The 25,575-nt window shown below is 45.9% G+C and overlaps 1 protein-coding gene across 5 annotated transcripts in view; it reads left to right on the top strand.

The window, feature by feature from the left end:
- LOC310690604 (acid-sensing ion channel 2) overlaps nt 1-25,575 on the top strand; it is a 375,157-nt gene that overhangs the window by 289,618 nt on the left and 59,964 nt on the right. For all 5 annotated transcript variants that reach the window (XR_014518134.1, XR_014518135.1, XM_083469913.1 and 2 more), the window contains one exon: nt 20,832-20,982. Coding sequence is in view for 3 of the 5 variants with exons in the window: in XM_083469913.1 (XP_083326039.1) it covers nt 20,832-20,982 (151 nt within the window). In the remaining 2 variants the exon portion in view is untranslated. The remainder of the gene's footprint in view (nt 1-20,831; nt 20,983-25,575) is intronic.

Here is a 25,575-nt window from a genome sequence, read left to right as displayed (position 1 = left end):
GTTAGAATAGGGCAGGGTGTTGAGAACTGGCTTTTATATCTGCTGGTAAGGATGGCTGATACTAAGGGAACCCAAGCAGAACAAGGTTAAGAGATCAGGTTTCAGAGTGCTTGAGTGCTTCCTATTTAGAGTGATCAACTTAGGGCTCATCCAGACGTCTGCTTGTTCCAACACTTTCCACTGGAGAAACCCAATCTTTACCACTGAATCAGAGTAAATGTTGATTGGGTTTTCATGGATTGGTGCTTGTTCCAATTCAGCTCTAAAGATCAGGTTTTCCCAGGGAAAGCATCTGGGCAAAGAGAAAACCACTCAGCTCTATGCCTAGAAAGTGTCTGATGAGTGGAAAACTGCTCTGCCCTGTGCTTTCTAGGCATGGGACAAGCGGAAGTGTGGGTGAGTCCTTTGCTGAGATGGAACCCCCCCCCCCAATTCTGAAAATGCTGCCACCGCTTCCCAAAAATCCTCAGGTAGGTAATGCTCTGGGGGAGAAGAAAGGAAATGGAAAGCCAATCTCCTTAATTATTGATCGCCTGTTAAATTTCCAGATCAATGCTGTGCTCAGCTTGAGAGCGGATTAGGCCAACTAGATTCCATATGTTACCCACAGGCTTGTAATACATCGTGCAAAGTCTTTAATTCGCAGTCAGTCTTCAGGTCTTCCAAGAAGAGCAGCTTTATTGGCCCTTGGGGAGATATTCAGTTCCTGGCTCTCTTATTCACTAATAAAGGGGGAAAGTCTTCAGGAAGGAAAGAGGAAGAAAAAAAACCCCTCTATGCTTTATTGGCTATTGCAAAGGCTTCAGCCGTAAGCTCGCTTCATAGTGGTAACACTGCATTTCTGTTTCCTACAAATTGGTCCCTTCTCGCTCAATTTAATTTAAGTGCATTGTAAGTATTCTGCCTTGTGCATGTGCTCATGTGTGTGTATGAATTTGCTTTCCCAGTTGGTCTTCTTTGGGTTAGAATCATAGAATCATAGAGTTGGAATAGACCACAAGGGCCATCGAGTCCAACCCCCTGCCAAGCAGGAAACACCATCAGAGCACTCCTGACATATGGTTGTCAAGCCTCTGCTTAAAGACCTCCAAAGTAGGAGACTCCACCACACTCCTTGGCAGCAAATTCCACTGTCGAACAGCTCTTACTGTCAGGAAGTTCTTCCTAATGTTTAGGTGGAATCTTCTTTCTTGTAGTTTGGATCCATTGCTCTGTGTCCGCTTCTCTGGAGCAGCAGAAAACAACCTTTCTCCCTCCTCTATGTGACATCCTTTTATATATTTGAACATGGCTATCATATCACCCCTTAACCTCCTCTTCTCCAGGCTAAACATGCCCAGCTCCCTTAGCCGTTCCTCATAAGGCATCGTTTCCAGGCCTTTGACCATTTTGGTTGCCCTCCTCTGGACACGTTCCAGTTTGTCAGTGTCCTTCTTGAACTGTGGTGCCCAGAACTGGACACAGTACTCCAGGTGAGGTCTGACCAGAGCAGAATACAGTGGCACTATTACTTCCCTTGATCTAGATGCTATACTCCTATTTTGAATGAATGAAAAACATGAAATCATTTCAAGGAGAATTGTTATTTTCTACCCCCTTTCTTCATTCTAATGGACCACTGAGGATAAAAATACACACACACCACTCAGCTTTCTTCTGGTGGTTGATGACTGCTAGAACTACACATGGGATGTTGAGTCCCATGGATTAGGCATCCCTCAAGCAACTTTCCCTTTGAATGACTTGATGGAGAGGTTTTGCAATCAGAGCTTGACTGATTGCTCCACAGAGGTTTAGTCAGAAAAGAATGACTTACGGCCCAAACATCTGTTAAAAATTGAAAGCTACCATTGACTATGGTTTTATTTTATTTTTTTCTTGGAAGGGGCATCACTCTGTCATTTGACAACCCTATGGTGATATCCCTATCTACTTTGCATTGGAGATTAGAGTACCAAAAAGAGGTCTGTTTTAGACCAGATGTATTTATAAGGACTATGATGCTGCATGACTTCAGTCTTTTTCTCCGTGGATTGCTATTATTTATAAGAAGGGCCATAACTCAGTGGTAGAGCACCTGCTGTTTATGCAGGTTCAGGCCTAAGCATCTCCAAGCAGGGCTGGGAATAACTCCTGTGCAAAACCCCGGAGAGCTGCTACCAGCCAGTGTAGACAATATTGAGCTTGTCTGGTCAGTTGTCCAGCTTGGTATAAGGCAGCTTATTCCCATGTTCCTAGAGATCAAGGAAGGAATTTCTTCTAGGTCATACGTTCCTGGCCAAAGAGATAGTAGTGTCTGAGAGATACAATCCAGAATGGCACCAATCCATCCACATCCTTACTGACTGATACGGGGCACAATCTACTGCTGAGCAATCCTGTACAACCTATTCCAAAATTAGAAAGAGCTATGCAAGATCACCTCTTTTTTAAAAAAAATCATTCAGATACTGTTTAGATTTACAGCTTCTGTTTGAATTATAGGGAATGAAAAACGGAAGGTTTTTTATTGATTGATTATCACATCTTGAGTGTGTGTGTTGGACTATTCTTGTATATATGTGCTGCTTGAAGTCACTTCAAACCAGAGTTCACTCACTCCCAAGGTAGTAAAGTGTATATAAAACCGCAACGCTGTGCAAATCGCAGCATTATTCACAGTTGGTTTTTTTTAAAAAATAATCAGTATCTTCAATCTGAAATTACGGCGATTTCAGGAAGTCTGGATGCAAACAAGGATAAGCTTATAGGTCAATTGACCGGTAAGTTTTGTCAATTGACTGGCTAAATATTATCAAATATTCCATGAAGCCATAAAGCTGATGATGCTTGGAGAATGGGCTGCCGCCTACTTAGCATCGCTCTCTTTAAAAACTGTCTTTTTATTGTTTGCAATATTGCTTCCCCCCCCCAATGCCCTGGTTTTATTTGTTACTTTTTAAAAACGTTATCCATTGGCATTATCCATTACCCAGTGTTCCAGGAAAGAAACCAAAAATGACAACCTTTCACATTTATAGACAGCTTCCCTAAGATGTGTATGTCCCAGCTTCATTTCCAGTGTTCCTATCCTATATGCGCCATCCCAAGGGCTGAATGGGGCTTCTCAGTGTGGTCAGATGAACACACATAAAAGCGCCCACATGATCAGGAACCCTAACGACTCAGGGTTCCCAGTTGCATGAAGGCTTCTGATTGTGTTCAGCTGAAGGTCTACTGCTTGCACATGCAACACCACTGCCCTCTTCACGCCTTCCCTTGAGAGAGGCCGCTGTTCCTCAGGAACTAGGTCCGCAGTTCCACCCTACCCTGATGAATGTGAAGAGCCTCAGGCTGAGTGCTTTATAAGTCGAGACTTTCAGTTTATTATAATAATAGGAAAGGTGATTAGAGGCAAAGGTTGTTTGAGGTTTGTAAAATTATGAACGTTACCTAAACTATTTTCTCTCAGCGTGAGAACTCAACTCAGGGTCATCTGGCGAAATTGATTGGCAGCAGGCTCAGGACTCATCAAAGGCAAAGGAAGAAGTATTACTTCTTTGTGCATAATTAGCGCTCAGAGTACATTGCCGCAAGATGCGGCAGTGGCTGGTTGACTCAGCAAGGATTGGGCAGCATCACTAGGGGAGGCCAGAAATGGCCAATGCAAGCAGTGATTCAGGATGGCTGTGGTATGGCTGTTGGTGCCACTGTCAATTGGCAAGCTTTTCTGTTTGGCAAGATGTAGTTGAGCTGTAAAAACCTAAGCAAAGCTCAGCTATGGAAAAAGCCTGTTCAGCAGGAACTGTTCATGCCAGCTCTTAAATATTAATAAGACAGCCCAAGGAGAAGGGAGAGGGAGTGGCTTCTGAATTTTTAAAGCTAATGAAGGCAAGCATTCACTCTCTATATTTTGACTCTGGCATTCTCAAGAATTGTGAGGGAGAAATAGCTCCAAAATCTGAATATATGTGTAGTCTGCCTTTCCCATTGGCTGAGTTCCTGTGATGTGACAGAATGTCTATGAATACTTTTATGTTTCGCTTTTGAGGGGCTGGAGTAATGATTGCTAAGTGCAGTTTCAATGAGGAAAGAGTGAGGTTTATTTGGTGGCAGCTTCTCTGAAGAAGGAAGTGAAATATCATGCAGATAAGAAATGATATTGCATAATGTGGCCCAAGAAGGATAGAAAACAGCAAGAGACCAACTTGTAGAATCTCCCCCTAAGATCCCCCCCCCATTGAGTCCGGAGCTGGGCTTAAAGGAATTCTATCCAGCCCTATGATTTTAATGACTAAGGGAGGCAATGCACATTTATTGCATTTTGTGCATTTCAAAGTGTAATTAAAAGGTGCAGTTGAAAGCATTGTTAACCCGTGCTTAAGTTCCATTGATTTAAAAAAGAATTGCCTTTGCACTGGATTGAACTGAAGCGTTATTATTCCTCTTTAATAATGGTCTCTGACAACAGAACATATGTCGCAGGCAGAAAGATATAGCATATATTCAATCTTTTGGCTGAGGTAGCATTGCTTGGCTGGTATTTACAATATACCTTTAATAAATCCTGACTGCTTTGTTCAGGCCCAGATTTTAAGAAACACATTATTTCAGCTATAAAAGGCAACAAATAGCCTTTTAAAAGTTTATAGCCTCGCTAATATTTAAACATTAAAAGGTTGTATTCTTGTTCCTGGCCTTCTAGGTGGACCTGTGGTAGGGAAGGGGATAACTTTGTTTTCCAAACAATGGTGTTATTTTGCCACACAGCCAGACCCCTTCAGAAATGAATAAGTTGTATAATAGGGATAACACCACCTAGCAATTAGGATTTCTATACAAGGTCCAGAGAGAGGGGGCAGAGCTGACTCCACCATCGAGTAGAAAGAGGCTACCACCTCAGGCAGATGCTGGGAGCAGTGGTGGCCGCCCCCTCCTAACCCCCTGTCAGCTATTCCTGCCCCCTTACTGGAGCACGGAGCTGTGTATGCTACATGATCTGTCCTGCCACTCCTGTGCAAGCTAGCCCTCTGCCTCAAGATGCTATTTCGTAACTATTGAAGTAATGGTCAGCTGCCAGTCTAGTCAGCTTCTGTATGTGGAACAGAGAGGAGACAACATCTTTAGGCCTTCGGCAGCAATACTGCTTGAGCCATAGAGAATGTTGAAACAGGGAATTGTCTCTGAAAACAAAACACTTTTCCCACCTTGAAACTGTGGGCAAATCTTTTTTCATGTTCCAAGTAAAACCTAGTAAGGTGGCCCAGGATAAAATTGTTTTGTGGGCCAAATCCAGCACCTGGGACCACCAGTGGTCAAAATATCCCTAGTGCAGATGACCCCCCCCCCCCGCTGTGCTTCAGCTATAGTTGAGATTAGGCGGGTTTGAACATGAGAATTGCAGTATTGAGTCAGAGAAAGCAGCCCCTCTTCAGGTTTGACAGCAGCCAGCCAGATGGGAAAGGAAAATTCATAAAAGAGAATGGTGCATGATGGTAATATCTGTTCTCTGTTGTTATCTGCCAGCACCTGCTGGGGCAAAAATCTGTGGAAATAGAATTGACGCTTTTAGGCGCTATCAAGGCTTGTAGCTTTCTAGTAGACCCGCATTCCATGTATCTATTACTCCTTTAAAAAGCCACTTCTGCTAGGACCTGTAATGACATCCTGTGGGTGATGAGTTCCATAAGTTTCATATGCGCTGCAGAATCTTTAAGCATGCTGCTTCTCAGTTGTTTTTTTACTCCAGTGAATGGTTATGAGTTTTTCTAATCTGAAGGAGAACGAACAATTCCTAACCTGCCCATTTTGCTACCTGGACTAGTTTTCTCGTAAGGAACCAGAAACAGACTAAAAGTTTTTAGTCTACTTTATCAAAGACGATTTTACTGCTGGCATCCTAGGCTGCTGCCTGCTGGACATGGCTTAGTGCATGGGTAGGCAAACTAAGGCCCGGGTCCCAGATCTGGCCCATTCGCCTTCTAAATCCAGCACGCAGATGGTCCTGGAATTGGCGTGTTTTTACATGAGTAGAATGTGTCCTTTTATTTAAAATGCATCACTGGGTTATTTGTGGGGCATTGGAATTTGTTCTCTCCCCCCCCCCCCAAATATAGTCCGGCCCTCCACAAGGTCTGAGGGACAGTGCACCGGCCCCCCGTTGAAAAAGTTCGCTGACCCCTGTCTTAGTGCATGCAGAAGGTCCCAGGTTTCATTCTTGGCATTTCCAACTAAAAATGATCTCAAGTAGCTTTGGCTGGGAAGGGCTTCTGTGTGGGAACTTGGGAGAGCCACTGACAGGCAGAGTAGAAGATCATGCTGGGCTGGATGGTATGACAGGCAGCTTTCATACGACCAAGCTTCTCCCTTCCCTGTCCCTCAAAATCCCAACAGTATTTTTCATAGCAGCATTACAATGCAAGATTCTCACAATGAACTTGTGAGTAATCCTAAGCCTTTGAATCCTTCTCACTTATTTTGGAGCCTAGCCAGTTCCTTGCTGTCCTACCCGTCCTATCCCCCAGTTTCCTATTTATATATTTGGTCTGCTTTTTCCAGCATGTAATACTTTACATTTGTCTTTGCTGAATTTCATTTTCCTGCTTGCAGCCTAGAGTGCCAATTTATCAAGGTGCGCTTTATCAAGGCAGTCATACAAACTCTTTAACCGAAACCTCTTCCCCTCTGTTGGGAGGGAGATACAAAAGGCTTGAGCTGTGGCAGTAGGGAGAGAGTTTGACCTAACTGGTGCTATTTTTCTAGAAAAAAAGGTTATGGAACTCACCATGAATGTCTCCCTCGTTCTCTTAGAATGGTAATGGCACCCACCAGAGAGGTGCTGGAACTGAGTTTCTGTGATTTCTGGCTGAGAAAAAGCCCTGGGCCTAACACAGAAAGGCCAGAGTGGTGATATTCTCATGCAGCTCACATGGACTTTGGGCAAGTCACCACCTGCCAGCCTCGACTACCTCACAGGGTTGCTGTGAGGATAAAGGCAGAATGATACATACCTGGGTGTGTGAATTTGGGGCTGGGCCATTAGGCAGGGTGAGGCTGCAAAAACTCCCATTCAGCAGTCCTGCAGGCACCCCGCCCCATCTGCCAGCAGCGGCACCGATTTAGGGCAATATTGCATCCATTTTCGGGAAGATTTCACCTGAGATCTTGCACAGTGCAGAAGATCTCACAATTTTGCCGTAGTTTTTAGCACCTCTGTGGACGGTGAATTCGGCTGTTGTCAAACTGGCATCTGTTCAGGGCTGCCCCAAGTCACCCTGCAACTTACTGTAACAACTTCATGGTGAGTTCCGGCACCTATTTTTCCTGGGGGGGAAAGCACTGTGTGGGAAGAATCCAGCAGAAACTCCTCTTTGTCTTTCCCATCAAAGCATACTGTGGGCTTGTCTTACTCTTACTCTTTTGCCCTTACCTGCCAACACTTTCCATGACCACCACCACCTCTCCCTCCCTCCCTCTTTCTTTTAAAGCCTGTCCTCTAAACTCCTCTCTTCTTTGGAGCCTTTGACTAAACCCCTTAGGTTTTATTTTGTTGGGGATGAAAGCAAAGTATATAAAAGTCAGTGTCCTTGTTGCTGTTCAGACAGTTGCTCTCGTCTCTTTCTTTCCTCCCATCCCTCCCATTTGCCTATTGTCTCCCTCACTGTGGAAATGTGGATTGTAAGCTCCTCAGGTCAAGGATCGCACAGCGCTGCCAACTTGAAGCCCTTGAGCTCCAGCATGTCTGCCAGTCCCCCCTCTACAATCCACAATGCACAAGAGACTGTTTGCTCTTCCTGCTTGGTTCCTGTTTGCAATGACTTGGCTCCTTCTACATTAAAGAAGTCCCCTCCCCACCCCACCCCAGACATGCCCACATTTCATTGAATGCCAGAATTAAGCATGCATACTTTCTTCTGTTCTGAACAGAGTAGAGATACAAATACTTTCTCTGTGTGAAGTGAGCACAGTGGTGACTTATGTCGGTGTCTTTTTTCTCATTCATGGGGAGGGGCGGGAATTTCCACCCCTTTTCATGACCTAGCCCTTTTTCCTGCTCTTTTAGATAGAGCAGCCATTTTGTGTTATGCCACACCTGGATGGCAGCCATTTTGAATCTTGCTATGCCCACATGGCAGCCATTTTGTCACTGGCTCCCATGGTATTTTGTACAGCATTTCCTGGCACCTGGCACTGTTTTTATATAGTGATAAAGAAATAAGAGTCATGGTAGGCCAGTGTCAAATATATTTTTTCTCCCCTGTAGGTAAAGGGTGTCCTGCTCCAGACTTTTGACAGGGCTCACAGAATCATACTTGCAAACTAAGCAGCTATCTAGGGCAGCAACATTCAATCTGGTTTCTGGTTAAAAGAAGCATGCAAGTTCATGGTGGCCCTTTGCTTTTGCCCTCACCAAGCATCCTGCGCATGCTGAGAGTGTCCCAGAATCCTTTGCTGTATTGCCTGGGTTTCTGGAATTCACTTTTGGTTTGTGTGAGACTGACCTTTCCCCACTGCTCCTTCGTTCTGTCCAGGTTAGCAGGAGACCCCAAGCCAGCCACAGGACTGAGCTGCTTATCTCTTGGAGGACAAATTTTAGTTATAATTTTTTAAGAGAGAGATGGTTGCATAGCCAGTCCTTTTATCTGGTCAGCTAGGGTCACGCCCATCTACCTGATCACACACAGGGGGAGGAAGCTCCAGAGCAGGTGGGACAGGAAGTCGTCCCTGTCTGGAGTCACATTCCCCTGTGTGTCCAACAGGAAAATGTTGTACTTGACTGCTCTAGTAATAATTCATCCCACATTTTTCACTTCCAAATCTGTACGGGAGACAGGCAGCAGTGATGGGCAGGCTTCAACGTCCCTTCACCAAATGTGAAATGAACACCTGTTAAAGGCTTTCTTTTTTAATTAACTTGACACTAATTACAGAACAAGCTCGGGATCCTTGGAACTTCATTTGCATAGAAAATAGCTCACTGAAAAAAGAGAATGGACTTGATCTCCATTTTAAAGGATTAATCTCAAGGTGTTTGCTATTCAGGGCAGTGTTCTCAGCTCTCAACACCCATCACATTCAGGGGGTTAGCAGAAGAAAGTTTGTTACTGAGCGCCTACCCTGATAAGATGATTGGTTGCCAAAGAAGCCGATTAGAATCAAAAGATAATCGGAGGTCATATGCCAACTACAGATTTTGAAACATTTGAGGGAAATTGATGTAAACTTAGGCCAAAGGTTTTCAACTTTTTTGAGTCCACAGCTCCCTTGACCAACTACATTTTTTCCTGTGGCACCCTTGTGGGGCTCAGGAGCCTAGATACATCACCCCTTGCCCGCAGAGCTGGCAGCCTTTCACCCTTTCTCAAACGACCTCCCATGTGGAGGATTCATTCAGCCTCCTCTCCTCTCCCCTCTCCTTCGGAGCAGCTGCTGTTGCCACCGCTGGTCTCTAAGCTGCTTTCCCCCAAAGAGAGGTGCCTCCTCACACTGCCCCACATTGGCCTGGGACTTGTCTATCCATTTCCAACAGCAAGAGGAAATCAGAGGAAGGATGGGAGGAAAGAGCAACATAGGCCAGTGCTGCCCGCGGCACCCCTGAAAATTTTTCAAGGCACCCCAGGGTGCCACAGCACACTGGTTGAAAACCACTGACTTAGGCCATGAAAATCTACATTTTGGATTTGGGTGATTTACCATTTTGCAATGCCTTGGCTGTAGAAAGCACTTCTTGGTGTTCAGATCTGGGCCCCCAAATGTTGAATTCTAACCAAGTCCAAGGATGACAGTCTGGAATTGTCATCACCTTTAGTGTGACAGTCGTCTGTGTGGCAGCTTGGAGAACGCTGGCAGCTGGGCTTTGGAAGGTGCCAACTGAGAAGGCTGAACTGCAAGCAGCCGCTTGTAGCATGGGGCTAATAGCTTGGCACATTGCAGGAGCACGCGAGCTGGTCACTGGCAGCTTGAGGTTATGAAATAGAACACTCTAAGCAGTTGCCTCCTGTGACTTTTGGAAGCTTTGTCAAGTCATTCTTCTTTCATTTTGACTTTTAACTGACTGAATAAAGCAGGTTGGGTGTAATTTTCCCCACCTTAATCTACTCTCAAGAATACTTCTTTTTTTTTGGCTCTGATAGAAATAATAACTTAGAAATTGGATTTATTTACCGTATATAGTACCATTTCAAATTATTGCTTTTTGGCCTCATAATCTGGGATGATGTGAACTACATGTAAATGAGAAAACCCTTTCTTAGTGGACTTTTCAAATCGAGCAGAGTTCGTCTGAGTTATGATTGGTTATATCTTGGGATGGGGGAGGAATTTCATTCAGTTCACATTTATAGGCAACCCTACCTAATTTCGATTAAAAAATATGTAATTCAGTTCTCCTGTCAAGGAACTTGTACAAAAGTGCATATACTTGGGTAAAATGTGGATAAAAAATGGATATATTACTGAAAATAGCATACAAAAATGCATTAAAAACAGGGAAACTGCTTTGCAAAAATGTGTATATTTTGCAGAAATACATACTAGTGTGTAAAAATTAACACTGAAATGCTACTGAATCTTCAAGAGGACTTGCTTTTTAAAATAATTCACAAACTGACATGGAAATGTGGAGAAATGGAAAGCATGGAAAATTGAGAAACCCAAATTGGGAGAGTTGCTGATACCTATTGATGTCCCAAACTTTGGTTTGAATCTCATCAAGGTAGCTGCTAGAATTCTATAGATAGTTAGGTAAGAATATGGCTTCCCAATTAGATTCTTTAAGCATCATGACAGAGTTGAATTTTTACCCTACATACCTCACTAGGTGTTTTCTCTGTGACTGCCCAGTTGCTTCTGTTGTTGGCTAAAGCTCCTTAAAAGCAAGATTGTGTTGTTCCTGACAATCCTTAACCCACCTCCCTTCGGTTTCCTTTAGAACTGAAATTACTTTCTCAGAAAAAACGAAAAAACCCTGCTTTCATATTTCCTTGCAAAATGCACATTTGTCCTCATTTGACTATAATATCTCAAATCTTCCCAGTTATTGGTGCTGATAACTACATTTTCTGGCAGTTTAACATACACAGGTTATAGGAAATTCAGTATTTCTTGGGGCAAGCTTGAAATGCCTTAATGTTGAACCTTGATTCTGTTACTTTGTAGTGCACGGTATGTGGCCATGGTCCTAACACGAGTGTTGGAAGAGCCTAGCAAAGCAACTGTGCCGAACAGAGAGTAGAAGAAACAGGCTTACAAAGTCCTGTCTTGGGGCTTTTTTCACACATGAACATATATCAACTAGATGGAAACGATATAACCGGCTAACTTTTATGTATGTGTAAATACAGTATTGCAGGAATAGTGACACAGATAACGTTTCACATCACAGTGTTTTTTCAAATGGGATCAGTTCACCCATTCAGCTGCCAGTCATCATATGAACAGTACTCATTTGATGTATATACGTGTGTGTGTGTGTGTGTGTGTGTTGTGTATGAGCCAACCCTTAGAAATCCACTTGATTTTAAGTCTTCAGAATCTTGCTGACCATCAATGGTGGCCGTGGGTTGGATGGCCTCTCAATAGCCCATCTCTGGTTCTTGGATAGCTTCCATGTTTTCATCAAAACCAAGACATCTTTGAACTTATGAAAAACAGGGTGAACCCTCCCCATCTCACATTTCTGGATTAAAACTGTGACCTGCGTGGTGGGCATGCTTTGCTTTCATCCACACGCTGGGCCATGTATAATTGAATCCGTTTATAAAACTGCTCTTTAAAATGTTAAACCTCTTTCCCTTGAAGGTCTTTGCCATCAATCAGGTTTGCAAAGAGCCTCAAAGCAGAGGATCAGCAGAGGCTGCTGTAAGAAACCCTTAAGCAAATGTCCGTCACTCTGACCTCTGACATTTTGTGAAGGCAGAAAACGATAGTCCCATAGAAGGTCGCCTTGTTAGATTAAGTGTAGCTTGCTCAGAATGGCACCATGACCCAGGCCTGGGTTCCCCAATTAGCAAATAGGTTACAGGCACAGCCTCCTGCTGAGGTCTTCTCTCAGGAGGGATCAATTCCCTTCTCTGCTGTGAGGAAGAGCCTGCAAAAATGTCAAGCCAGAGACCTAACTCAGCTTCACTCATGCCTGGAAATAATAGATTGGTGGCATTGACTTCTGAGCATCCTCCTATTCCTCAGATGTGAGGTAGTCCAGGTCTCTGTCTAAAGATCTGAGCAGCTATTAAACATCTCCTTGTATATTTATTATACTTGCAGCCTACCTTCTTCTCTAGTTCAGGGCAGGATGCTATAATGTCATCAAGGACTTGTCCTTACTATCCCCAAAGGACTCGTAATCTAATTTCCCAAAGATCATAAATCCTTTTAGGAAACAAAGGAGGGCAAGCAAGCAAGCAACAAAATGAAACCACTTAATTAAACATGCCTTTCATGCCTCTTCTTCCAAAGTGCGCCTAGGTTCCCAATATACTTTTAAGTTTTATTATTCTTCCCCAGTTCTGCTCCAGAATGGGCATATATAGAAAGCTCCCACTTTGTATACTGTATAGTCTATCCTTAAATCCTTCTGATGTGAGAAGGAGGGACACTGTGCAAATCAGCATTCGCAGCAGAAGCTGGAGATGGTGGTGCTGTCAGTTCACCTTGCGTTTTCTGCCGATACCATAACGCCATTATACATATCTATTGTGCAACTGCATTTGGAAAACAGTCACACATGCCAGCTTCCAAATAAGAAGGGGGGGGGGGCCTGGTGGCATGCGGCACATGATATTGCATGTGTGATGTCACAATGTGGTACATGTGAAATCAGGATGTCAGAGGCAGAGCTGAGCTCAGCGGAAGCACAGCAGCAGCACAGCTTCAATGGTTGCACCTTCTCCTGCTGCTTCCAGCCTCCTCCATGGCAGCAGGAGGAGACTGAAGCCGTGCCACACTTGGCTCCATGCTTGGCCTCCTCAGGAAGGCTTTGGACTTTTTGGGGGGAGGAGTGGCACCCTCCTCAAAAGTATGGGGGGCCAAAAGGCTCAGCCCCTAGCAGATGGCACCCCTGAATACTGTGTACCATTATGGTTGCCTCACCTCAGAAAGGATATTGTAGAGTTGGGAAAAGTTTCAAAAAATGGCAACCAAAATGATGAAGGGAGTGAATAAATTCCCCTGTGATGAAAGGTTGCAGTATTTCGGGCTTTTTAGTTTAGGGAAAAGGTGAGTAAGAGGTGACATGATAGAAGTGTTATGAAACTGTGCATGGCATGGAGAAAGTGGATAGAGAATAGTTGTTTTCCCTCTCTCATAACACTGGAACTTGAGGGCATTCAATGAGGTTGGGTGCTGGAAGATTGAGGACAGACAGAAGAAAGTACTACTTTACATAGTGCTTGGTTAAACTGTGGAATTGGCAGTGATGGCCACCAACTTCGATAGCTTTAAAAGAGGATTAGACAAACTTAATGAAGGATAAGGCTATCAATAGCTACTAGCAATGAATGCTATACTCGGCCTCCACAGTTGGAGGCAGTGTGCTTCTGAATAACAGCTGCTGGAAACCACAGGATGGGATAAGGCTGGGGTCCTACTTGTGGGCTTTCCATAGGCAGAACTGTTCGTACGTACTTAGGTGGAATAAATATAGTAGCCAGAAGTCATTGAATAAACACCTCTGGCTCTTAGTTGTATAAACCTGCAAACGGTTATCACTTCGCTTGACAGCATCATACAGTAGCATTCTAGCTGCAGTATAGTGTTCAGGTTTCTTCCAGCAAACCTTGGTTAGGGTAATCTTTGTGTCCCCAAGGTGTTTTAGCTCTTACTTTGTGTCATAAAATTTATGGCTTTGCGGATTAAAAGTAGCACCTTGAATAGTGGCCAATGCACTGTACTAGCACTGGGCTTGTGAAAGAGAACTTTTATGAGAACAAAGCTAACATGGTCTTCTGGGTACAAGTGGTTTAGGACGTGTGACCGACCTGTTTTGCCACAGTTCAATATATCCAGTTTAATTTCCTAGAAGAGAGTTGTTTAGGGGTTTTATGCAACCCTATTCCTTGTTCAGTGCCCTTGTACGCTGGCTGGCTTTGACAGTCATAAAAGCTAGAAAGTGCTGATGTGGAGTAATAAAGTCTTTTCCCCCACCCCACAAAACAGACTTTTCTAGGAAGCGCAGTTGTCAATTTCCCCACAGTGACCGGTGCTTGGGTTTGTATTTATCTTTGACCTAGCTGGGTGGGATGTCTGCCAAGCCCAATATTATCAAGGATTCAAAATGGCAGGTTTAATCTCCAGAACATGACAGACATGATGAGGTCAGAGATGTGGAGAGCAGCAGAGCCCATAAAGTTGTGGAAGGGGTGTGTTTACAGTGTGTGTGTGTGTGTGTGTGTGTGTGTGTGTGTGTGATTGAACCGGCCCTTGGGGGGACTTGCCAAGGAACTATGGGATGTTGCGTCTGAATCAATTATAGATCCTTTTTGGGTTTTGTCGGAAAGGATGTTGTTGCCTACGAAGCGAGCTTTGTTTAAGTAAGAGCTCATCAAGGCCTCAGACAGTGCCTGAGGCAAAGAGAGGCGTGGGCTGCCATTAAGATTGTTTTGCCTGAAACCTAGTCCAGCACTCCAGACAAGTGGCTGTAAAATACAGACTCTTTCATGAGGGATAACAGAGCCTGTTCCACTGCCAGAAGGGCCATTTTCTGCCAGCTCTCCAGTGGTTTTCTGGAGCAGAAGGAAACAGTCCCCCCGACTGCTTCTTGAATAGCTGGGGCCACCAGTCTCTGCCATGTTCCACCTTCTGCCTAGCCATTTGTGGCGAAGAGAGAAAGGGGGCTTTTTTACCCAAAATACAAGAGTCATATAAATTTTAATAAATAAAAAATAATCCAGAGTGCATTTTCTTCCTCTCTGAGTAATCATAATCACCGGCCAAACATCTGGATTTGAAAGGGGGGGACGTCTTATCTTATTTTATCTTATCTATCTTATCTTATCTTATCTAGTAAGTAAGTAAGTAAGTAAGTATGCTCGCCTTCATTTGAAGATCACAGGGCAGTACAAAACGAGAAAACACAAAATACATAGACAAACAAGAACAAACCAATCACCTGCCTCCCACAAATACAGTTAAAATGCCATACAATGTTTAATCAGCCAAAGCCTGGTACCTAAAGATATATAATAAAGGAACCAGGTGAGCCTCCTTGGGGAGAGCATTCACTAAACAGGAAGCCACCACAGAAAAGGCCCGTTCTTGTATTGCCATCCTCTGGACATCTTGTGGAAGAGGCACACAAAGAAAGGCCTCAGATGATAATTGCAGGATCTGAGTTGGTTCATATGGGGAGAGGTGGTTCTTGAGGTACTGTAGTCCCGAGCCATTTAAGGCTTTATAAGTCAAAACCAATGCTTTGAATTAGGCCTGGAAACTAATCAGCAGCCAGTGCAGTCAAGCCAGGATTCGTGTAACATGCTCAAACCATCGTGCCCTGGTGAGCAAGCTGGTCACCAAATTCTGCACCAGCTGCAGTTTCTGAACCGTCTTCAGAGACAGCCCTACATATAACACATTACAGTAATCTAACCTAGATGTTACCAGAGCACAGATGACAGACGTTAGGCTATCCCTGTCCAGATAGGGGCGCAGCTGGGACACCAGCCAAAGCTGATGGAAGGCACTCTGTGCCACCGAGGCCACCAGAGCCTCAAGTGACAGCGAAGAATCCAGAAGTGCCTTCAAATTACATACCCACTTCTTCAGAGGGAGTTTTTGGTCTGGATGTGTGCTTTCAGGGCATGTTTGCACTTCCTCTTCCCTGAATGGAGAGGGAATAGAAAAGAAAGGATGAGTGAGGTTGTTCCTGAACAGAAGTGGTTGAGCTTCCATCCTCCACCCCATCCAGTCTGTAGGGATGTCTGGAAAACAAGGAGCCTTACATTCACCTACTTGGGATGTCTGGGAAAACAAGGGGCCGCTTTCCACAACAGCAAATCAGCAGAAGGCTTTGTTTGACTGCTGATTGCTATAGAGGGCCCTTTAGAGGTGTGCTAAATCACCTCTCCTACCATCAGCACAATTTAGCATTGCTTGAGTGGGTATTTAAAAAGAAATACGGAGCTAATATTCAGGCAGCAGTTGAAGAAATTCTAGCGGTCAGGCTCTGAACAGCTAAGACATGCATGGGGTTGTAAATTAAACAAATCGCTGTAGTCGTGGATGTTTCCCCAAAGTGCTAATTGCCTAGAATGAAGACTAAACCTATGTTAGGAAAACCAGGGGTGGGCTTTTTTCTTAAGATCTCAGCCTGGAGTTGTGGTAACACTTTCGCTTCAGAGAGGGAAGCATCCTCAGTGCCACCACAGCATCCAGTGCTGATGCTCGTAATTGCCATCTTCAATCCCCTTATTGTCTTTGAGCAAAGACCGTGACAAAATATGTCCTTAAGCCCATATCCCCCTCACAGAGCTTCACTTCTCAGAGTTCCCTGGGAAGAGGGATGGATAATTAAGCCGCTCAAGTAACTGTAGCTCTATGAGGGGAATAGGAGACAAATGTGGATTGGGCAAATGTCGACAAGTGGTCTCATAATACAAAAACGGGCTCCACCTCCACCAAACTTGTAAAGTGCTATGATACCACTTTAAACAGTAATGGTTTCCCCTCAAAGAATCCTGGGAAATATCATTTGGTAAGGGTGCTGAGAGTTGTTTAAAGACCCCTATTCCCCTCATAGGGGGACAAATTCCACATTTGTCCATCCACGGGGTGGGAGGGACAGGGGTGTTGGGTATGTTCTGGCTTGTTGTCCGTTTGTGGAATGCAGCATTTAGGTTCAACAGGCCTGACCAGCAGGGACCCAGCAGAGACTAAAACCCAGTATGTGACCTCAGAATCTTCTGCAATATATAGAAAAACCTTGTGACTGATTTATAAGAGCTGTAGGATAAGTCAAGTTGGAAAGGGTTCTCTAGGAATCTATGGGGTTTCCTGGATCAAGCATACATCAGAATATAATGTTACGTATTTTTTTGCTAAAGCAGCAGCTTTTTGGATGAGAGGCAGGGAACCATAAAATATGACTTCTTGAGAATCTCAGCTTTTCTCTGTCTGCCATTATTTATTTAAGCAGCTTTCAAGCACGTGTGTGTGTGTGTGTGTGTGTGTGTGTGTGTGTGTGTGCTTGAAGGTATGTGTGCAATTCCAAACCCATACTCTCATTAAAGCTGAACAATATTTCAGTGGCCAAGGGCTAAAGTTTCAGTGCCTACCCCCCACAACTCCTTGCCCATGTTAGGCTCGTCCTACTCAAGTGTAGGACCCTGGTAGAGACACATGCCTGACTGGCATGTTCTCTCCCTCCTGGTTGGTCGGGAGCTTCTAAAGCTTTCTCCAGCCAAAGCATCCCAGCGACTGATACCAAGTGGCATTAGCACACTTAGGATCCTGCGGAGTGTTAGCAGTTTGTGTAACAGAACTCAGTAGCACAGCATTTTGGCTAAACTATGTTTATTTACATATAATACACTCGGAGCATTCTGACTTAGCTCCTTCCTCTTTCTCATTGGACAGCAAAGAGAAAGAACAAAGGACAATAGTCTTACATCACGGAAACACAGTAATACCAAACACCCTGTCTCTGTCACTTCCCACTATTTGGAATGAAAACATACACTGTCATGTGATAGACAACAATCCCATGACTGCAAGCACGAAGCAAGACTCCTAACAGTCCCACCTAGTCACTAGGTGAAGCAGAATAAATTATGTTAAACATATAGTGGACACGTGCCGAAGAGCCATGGCCAATTGGGGCTCTGTAGCGCATCTCTCTCCCTCCCCCCCAAGTGTTCAGGCACAAGTCTACCCTTCACGCTTTATGCATTTACTGCAGGAAACAACGCTTCAGCTGCAGCAGGGCTCAATTCCTACGTAAAATGTGCAAAAAGGATCTTTCTAGCTTGGCTTGGTTGGGGTGCGGATCCAGAGAAGCCAAGAGACTTGTTAAACAGCCTTTTTTTGTCTCAGTGGCTGAGGGAAATTGCAAACAGCCTCGTTAAGGAGGACCCAACCCTTTGTGCTGTGAAATCTTTTCCTTCTTCCCCAGACTCTCCTCTCCGCAGCGTGGTGAGGCAGCAATTGAAAAGGATATTAAGAGTTACGTATGTGTTGATATGGAGAATGCTTCTGGAGTTCAGGAGCATAAGCCGCTGTTCTGTTTGTTGGGAGGTAAACAATAGCCTGGTGGAAATGTGACGTCCAGGCTTGAGACGCTTCCCACGTTTCTGGTGTGTCCTTTTTGAGATGGAAGCAGGGTCAGGGTCAAAGACCTGAGAGTCTACAGCAGCTCAGCCCCCCCCCCCCCCCGTAGCAGCTGCCACATCATATCTCTCCTTCTTTGATGGATTTCTCTGCTTCCAGAGGTCTTTTAGGGTGCTATGCGACAGACTCCCTTTTACTCAAGTATGAGTGGCACCTCCATGTAGAGCAGTGTTTCCCAACCACTGTTCCGCGGCACACTAGTGTGCCGCGAGATGTTGCCTGGTGTGCCGCGGGAAAAATTAAAAAATTCGAAAGATTTTTTTTTAAAAAAAAGTCAAATTTTCGATTGGGGCGCCGTCACTAGATGACCCCTGGGGTTCCCTCCCTCCCGCTCTGCGCCTCCCTCCTCCTCCTCCTCCGGGGAGGCCCTTCCTGGATCTCGGCCAAGGCTTGGCGGCTGCCACTCACTCACTCGCTCGCCCACCCGTCCCTCCATCCCTGCACCCGGCCTCTCCCCCTCCGTCCCCGGCGCGGGAGCTGCCGGGATCCATAGTCCCCTCGCCCTTGGGCTCCGCGCCCGCGCGGGGTGCGCAAACTACGTTTCCCAGCGTGGCCTGGCGGGCCGGGCGTTTTGTTTGAAGCGCTCTTCTCCTGGCCATGGAATGAGCGCGGCGGCGGCGGCCGGGCGGGCAGGGGCTCTTCCGCGCAGACCCCGCGCAGCCTGCCTGCGCCCCCGCGGAGATCGGGTGGCAGGATGGAGCCCAGGGATCCCCGCGGAGGCAGAGCGGCGGAGGCTGCCCCCCAGGTAGGGCTGCGTCGGGGGGGTGGGTTTATTTTTGCAATGCTGCATCCGCGCCAGAGGGGACGCATCGGACCGCGGGGAGACCCCTTGGCGGGCGTGCAAGGCAATGCATGCGTGCAGGCGTTGCATGGAGTGCAGTGCAATGCAATGGCAACGCGGCGCCCTGCATGCATGCATGCAACTTCCACCGGCGCTCCGGACTTGGCAGGTGAGGGGGGTCCCCAGTGGGCGGCAGAGAGAGCCGGGAGGGCGAAGGGGAGCCGGGGGGGAGCAGCGCTGCTCCCCGAGCCGAGCCCGGGGGGAAACTTCGGCGTCGTTGCGCCGGGTGTTGGAAGCGGAGGCTGGCGGGGGCCCCTCACCTGCAAAACCTGGTCGCCTCTCATATATTTCGTGCATTGCATTCATCGCCCGCTTTCTCCTCCAAGGAGCTCCTGGGGGCGCGCATGGTTCTCCCCGTGTTATCCTCGCAACAACAGCCCTGCGAGGTGGGTCAGGCGAGTGGCCCAAGGGAGCACCCAGGGATTGTCCTGGCCAGGTGGGGTGATTTGAACCCTGCTCTCTGCCCGGTCTTCGTCCTCATTTAGCCCCCACATGTGCATGACTGTGCATGACTGAGGTTTTCCCCCCTCGTCTTGGCTATGGTGTGAGTCTGTGCTGTTAATTAATGGGGTTCTGCCTTCGGAGAAGATGAGCCAGCCCTCAAGGAGGTGATTATGTAATTTGCTAGCAATTCATGTCCCTCCCGGCGTGACGCTGCGCGCTGACGTCACGGGGCTGTAATGGTGGTGTGCCTCGAGATTTTTTTCATGAAACAAGTGTGCCTTTGCCCAAAAAAGGTTGGGAAACACTGATGTAGAGAGATCTGGTTGCTGCTGCTTTTTGTCTCTCCTTTAGAAACCCTAACCCCAGGGCTTTATTTCACCCAGAACTCAATTCTGGAACCTCTTAGGTAGGCACCATTTATGGTGAATTCCGGCACCTCTTTTTCTAGGAAAATAGCACTGCCTAACTCCCCAAACTTTGAAAGGTGTTTCTCATGAAATAACCAAGGTGTTCACAGATTCGCCAGAAACACAAGGGATCTGTCAAATCAATGGTGCTGAGGAAACACATGAGTAATTAGTTTACCTCAGTCAAGTGCCTTCCACAAAAGAAAATAACATGTGGAAGCTCCAGCGGAAGGTGTGATTTTAGAAATGCTTAAGAGGTGGTACATTTGGGAGAAGGTAGAAATAAGCAGCGATGGAAAAATACAGAGATATGCCTGTACTGTGTAGCAAAACTGTCATGAATGTAAAAACTCCACAAATGGGACTTGCGATAAAATGTTGTGTGTAACACACCCACACCCACAGAGTGCTCCTGTTCAAGGCTAAAGCCAGTTTTCATATACAGTGGTAGTACCTTGGTTGTCAAGCTAAATCTGTTCCAGGAGTCCGTTTGACTCCCAGAACCATTCGAAAACCAAGGCGTGGCTTCCAATTGGCTGCAGGAGCTTTCTGCATTCAGTCAGAAGCCACGGAAGCCATGTTGGACATTTAGCTTCCAAAAAACATTTGCAAACTGGAACACCCACTTCTGGGTTTGCAGCGTTTGGGAGCCTATTTGTTCGGAAGCCAAGCCATTCAAAAACCAAGGTACCACTGTAATTGTAGAGTTGGAAGGGAGCTATACAGGCGCCTCTGCTGCAAATCAATTGCTGAGACAGTTCTTTGTAGAATCAGGTTTTTTGGGACCTATAGGCCACCAACAGTGTCACTGAATATCTTTCTTTCTCTCTGTGTTTTCTTAGGTGTTTACGAAATATGGGAAGTGCTACATGTTTAACTCAGGAGAAGATGGGCATCCTCTGTTGACCACATTCAAGGGTGGGACAGGCAATGGCCTGGAGATAATGCTGGACATTCAGCAGGATGAGTACTTGCCAATATGGGGAGAAACAGGTAAGGAGAAGACTCGTTGTGTTTGCCTGTCTGATTGTCAGGTTCTTCATCGACCCATTTATTCATTTATAGCACGTTACCACACTCTTCAGTTGCGGAAAGCCTCCACATGTGGCTCACCAAGATCAGAAATAGGATTTTATCTACATACTGGTCTGAGTCCCCATCTTCATCAATTAGGCATGTCAATTTTGTGCCCTTTCGGCCCTAAAGAACTGCCCCTAGCCATGACAGGTTCCTTGGCCTTGTCTGACAGCTCCGGAACATCTTCATCTGTATCAGTATGAAGATCAAATTTCGTGGATTTATTATTGGGCCTCTGCATACCCTGCTGTATTAACTTCCTGCCGGTGGCGTTTTTATCAGATCCAAAGCACATTCAGCAGACTTTCATTGCCAAATTTGTCCCAAGGCTGTCAGACACTTATTTCTAAGCCACTGTTCAACTTCTTGGGTAGCCCCCTCCCATGTCCTTTGTTGCTTTAGAGCAGGCTTTGCTGCTCAAACCAAGATTTGGCAAGATTTCCTCCACTGTGCAGCTCACGCACCAATCCCCTGTTCCTTACACTGAGAACAGCCAATGTGCTGCTCTCCAGGTGCTGGCGGACTCCATTTCCCATCAGCCTCAGCCAGCATGGCCAGTGGTCAAGGGTGATGAGAGTTGTAGTCTAGAAACATATAGAAGGCTCTGTGTTGGTTACCCCTGCCTTGGCACCTGGCTTGGAGGAGAGATCTGCAACTTGGAGGAGACTGAGCCTATGGCTCCTGGGAGTCAGGTGTTCACAGAGGACCAATCCCATGCGAGTGTCTGCTTCTGGCTCTCCAAGATTTGACATCCCTTCCTCAGCCTGAGCAGCTTGCTGTTGAGGAAGGCCCTACTCGCTTCCCGCGGCTCCAGGCACTTGCTACCTCTTTAAGGCTGAGGCGATGAACTTTCCCCAGCACTCAGTCCCAGCAGGCGACTCTCCTGAGAGCATTCTCCGAACACGGCTTAGCAAAAGAATCCTGCCAGGTTAAAGGGCCAGAATTGCCACAGCTGAGGCAAATCTATATCTCAGGGCAGCCCGCCCGCCCCACTTCTGAACAGCATATCAAAGCTTTGAAACAGGCCGAGCCTGTTGGGTACTATCCAAACACACACACACACACACACAAACACACACACACACTAATAATGAGGATCAGCTATATTGGTTGCCATAGCAACACTTAATTTGGCTCTTGGCGCACAAGATAAAAAGGAGTCGAGGATGTCCAAATATTAGCATAAAAATACCGAAGTGGATTTTTGGTATGAAATCCACTCAGGCTGGGGCTGGTATCTAAAAACTAAGGCCTTCCTCGCCCACCCACCCACCCCAAAAAAACATTTTTATAGTTGACCATAGAAAGAAAGCAAGTGTCAAGGATGCAGATTTAAACTCTCCCTGAAGCGTAAGTGACAGCAGGCCTCCCCAGCCTCATGCCCTCTGGGGTTGGGCTATAACTCCTGTTATCCCTAAGCATTGGCTATGCTGGCTGGGGCCGATGGGAATTGTAGTTCAGGGGAAAGGAACCTCTGACCTCCATGCCTAATCAGGCATGGCATGGCTCTCAATTTGACCCATGAGGCCATTTTCTCTCAACCACAACCACCTGCCGTACACCTGAAGTCATATGTGATGTCATTTGTGGAATCGGTAAGGGTGTGGCTCCAGAGAAACAATTGGGAGCTTCATGTGAGCTCCCAATTCCTGTTTTGCAAGCAGAGCTCGCTGACTGGTGCTGACAGTGAGCCCAACTGCGATTGGCAGCACTAAGATGTTCCTTATCAGGACCTCCCTGGTGTAAACTCATTGAAATTAATGGACATATCTACCAACAGTTAGGCATGAATAGAACCTAGTTAGATACAGCCCCTTTTTTGTTTAAAAAAGAATAAAAGTGAAATCACTGGGGCTTCGGCGTGACAAAAAAACCTCACTGTCTGCTAGTCCCTTGTGGCTTGAACGTCCCAGTTGAAATCTTACCTCTGCCATTAACACACCTTAGGGCTGTTTTCTCAGTCGCAGCCCATGTTCCACCTCTGTCTGCAAAATGGAGAGAATAATATTTGTCCGCTTTATAGGTTGTTGATAAAGAATGCTAAGGACTGCTTTAGAAATATGTGTGTTTGTAGAAATCTCTTGACTTTAGCTCAACTGGAATGTAGCCTGCTATGCAAAGGTAACAGTCCTATCTGTTGCTCCACTTGTTTTGCCTCACGCACCTCTGGAAGGTTGCCCTCAAGGAAATATGACCTTTCTGCTGAAAAGGGTTACTTGCCTCCCTGACGTAATGAATCTCTCCCTCAACAAATATATCAAATTGGGCAGAATTATGTTTCCCAAGGCTCTCTGCTTCCTTAAAAAGACACATGAGTTTCTAGTCCTGTGGTTGCACAGATATGCTAAGAAGTGTGTAAGCAACGCCTGCTGAAATCTCAGAAGTGCAACTGATGCTGTTTCCAGTGTTTGGAGCGTCCCTTCGTTGCCTTATGAGGCCGATACTTCCTCCATGACAGGCAAAATTAGAAAAAAAAGTAATGCAAAGACTAGTTGATTTGGCTTCAGGTATTGTATTGCAACGTATTTTGCATCTCTCCACCTCCTCTTTAAACCAGACATGGGGAGATCAAGATGATATCCAACCCTCTAATCAAAGAAGTATATATATAACTGCAGGTATCAAGTATCATTGTAAAAGATCAGTGTTCAAGGGGGACTTTGCTTAACAAGTGTTGCGGCTTTCCAGTCATTCTTCAAAACAGACATGGATGTGTCTATGTTGTTTGCCTACAGAACTGTGCTGTGAACACATCTCAGGTGTTCAAGGAAGGTAATGTGTAATGAGCAAGGATATAGAGATTGCCAGAAAGGTGAGGAAAGCCAAGGGCCTTAATTTTGCTTGACCAAAACTTGCAATGATAAGTGGTTCACAGATGCTAAATTTCCATAATTAATCCATTACAGAGAATCCCTGTTTCCTTCATGCAGCATTTTTATTGGGATAGTGTGTGTATGTTAGTGTGGATATGAGACACATAGCTTTGCCAGAACCCTCCTCCGCTGCGTAAACTGAGTGGAGTCTTCCACCTCTCCCTGCCAGTAGAAGCTAGCCTTTAGCTTGTAAATCTCTGTGGCAGCTCCCTCCTTTCTAAGTAGGACTTCATGTTGGGCTCCTCTATTAAACTCCTCCATAAAACAACCTCAGCCAAGGCGCCAACAGCCCTTACAAAAGGAAGGACGTGGCTCTCTTCTAAATGCTGTTAAGAGGCTGCATTACCAGGTAGCAATATTTAGTCGTGGCCGTAAAAAAGTGACAAGGTTCCTGATTTATGTTTCTGGGAACATAAAAAGTCCTACTGGATGAATAACATCCTTAAAAGTGCCAGCAGCCAGAAGGATAAATAAACCCTGGGGGGAGGAGGGGGAGGAATGTGTTAGCTTGAAAGCTTGTCTCCAAGCCAACCCTGGTTGCCCTTGACCTTCACTGAGGACAAGAAGAGATGTCACCCAGAGGAGAGCATGCAAATGTTTTCTCATCTCGTTGCGTCTTGGACCTTTTCCTAATGAATGGAGAAACACAGGCAATTAGCTGTGTTTTCCCAAAGAGAAAAGGTCAGGGATGTTCCCCCTCTTCTGTCAATAGCCCAGCAACCACAGAAATGAGTCACATCGGGCTGGTTGAAGACTTGCCCTGCTGTTGGCCCTTCGATGCAGGAGAGGAACAGGTGGGCACACCCCCTCCCACACGAAACTTAAGGCAGGGGTAGTAAGCTGTCCCCCAGATGTTGTTGAACTCTTATCCGACCCAGCTACCATGGGCCAGTGGTCAGGCATTATAGGAGCTTGAGTCCAACAACATCTGGAGGGCACCCCATTGGCTGTCCCTCATCATGTGGCCCCCACACGTATCCAACCAATGATCCTCCAGTGCACACTCTACTTCCAGTCTTCTTCAACCTTGGCTGCCCAGATGTTGGATTGCAACTGTGACCATCCTGAGCCAGCATAGCCAATGGTCTCTTGTTGTCTAACAAAGTCTAAGGGCCCAGGGTTGCAGAACACTGAGCTGTGAGGCAAGCACCCCACAGTGGTGGAGACTTAGGGGTGATAGCTGGGAATCAAAATGGTTCCTGAATCTAATTGGCAGCCAGTGCAGTCGGGCCAGGATTGGTGTAATATACTTAAACCATTTTGTCCTGGTGAGCAACGTGGCTGATGAATTCTGCACCAGCTGAAGTTTCAGAACTGTCTTCAGATGCAGCCCTACATATAACATGTTGCAGCAATCTAAGATAGAGGTTACTAGAGCATAGGTGACAAAAGTTAGGCTATCCCTGTCCAGATAGGGGTGCAGCTGGGCCACCAGCCAAAGCTGAAGGAAGGCACTCTGTGGCCCCAAGGCCAACTGAGCCTCAGTAAAGGAGCCAGAAGTACCCCCAAGCTGTGTACCCACTCAGTCATAGAGAGTATAGCCCCATCATCATCATCATCATTTTGTATTTGTAAGCCGCCTTTCCACAGTTAAAAAAACAAGGCTCAAGGTGGTTTACAGCATGACAAGATTTAC

This window comes from Podarcis liolepis (genome assembly GCF_965112155.1).
Source record: "Podarcis liolepis genome assembly, chromosome: 13".
NCBI classification, from domain to species: Eukaryota; Metazoa; Chordata; class Lepidosauria; order Squamata; family Lacertidae; genus Podarcis; species Podarcis liolepis.
This window is presented reverse-complemented; position numbering and strand designations above follow the sequence as displayed.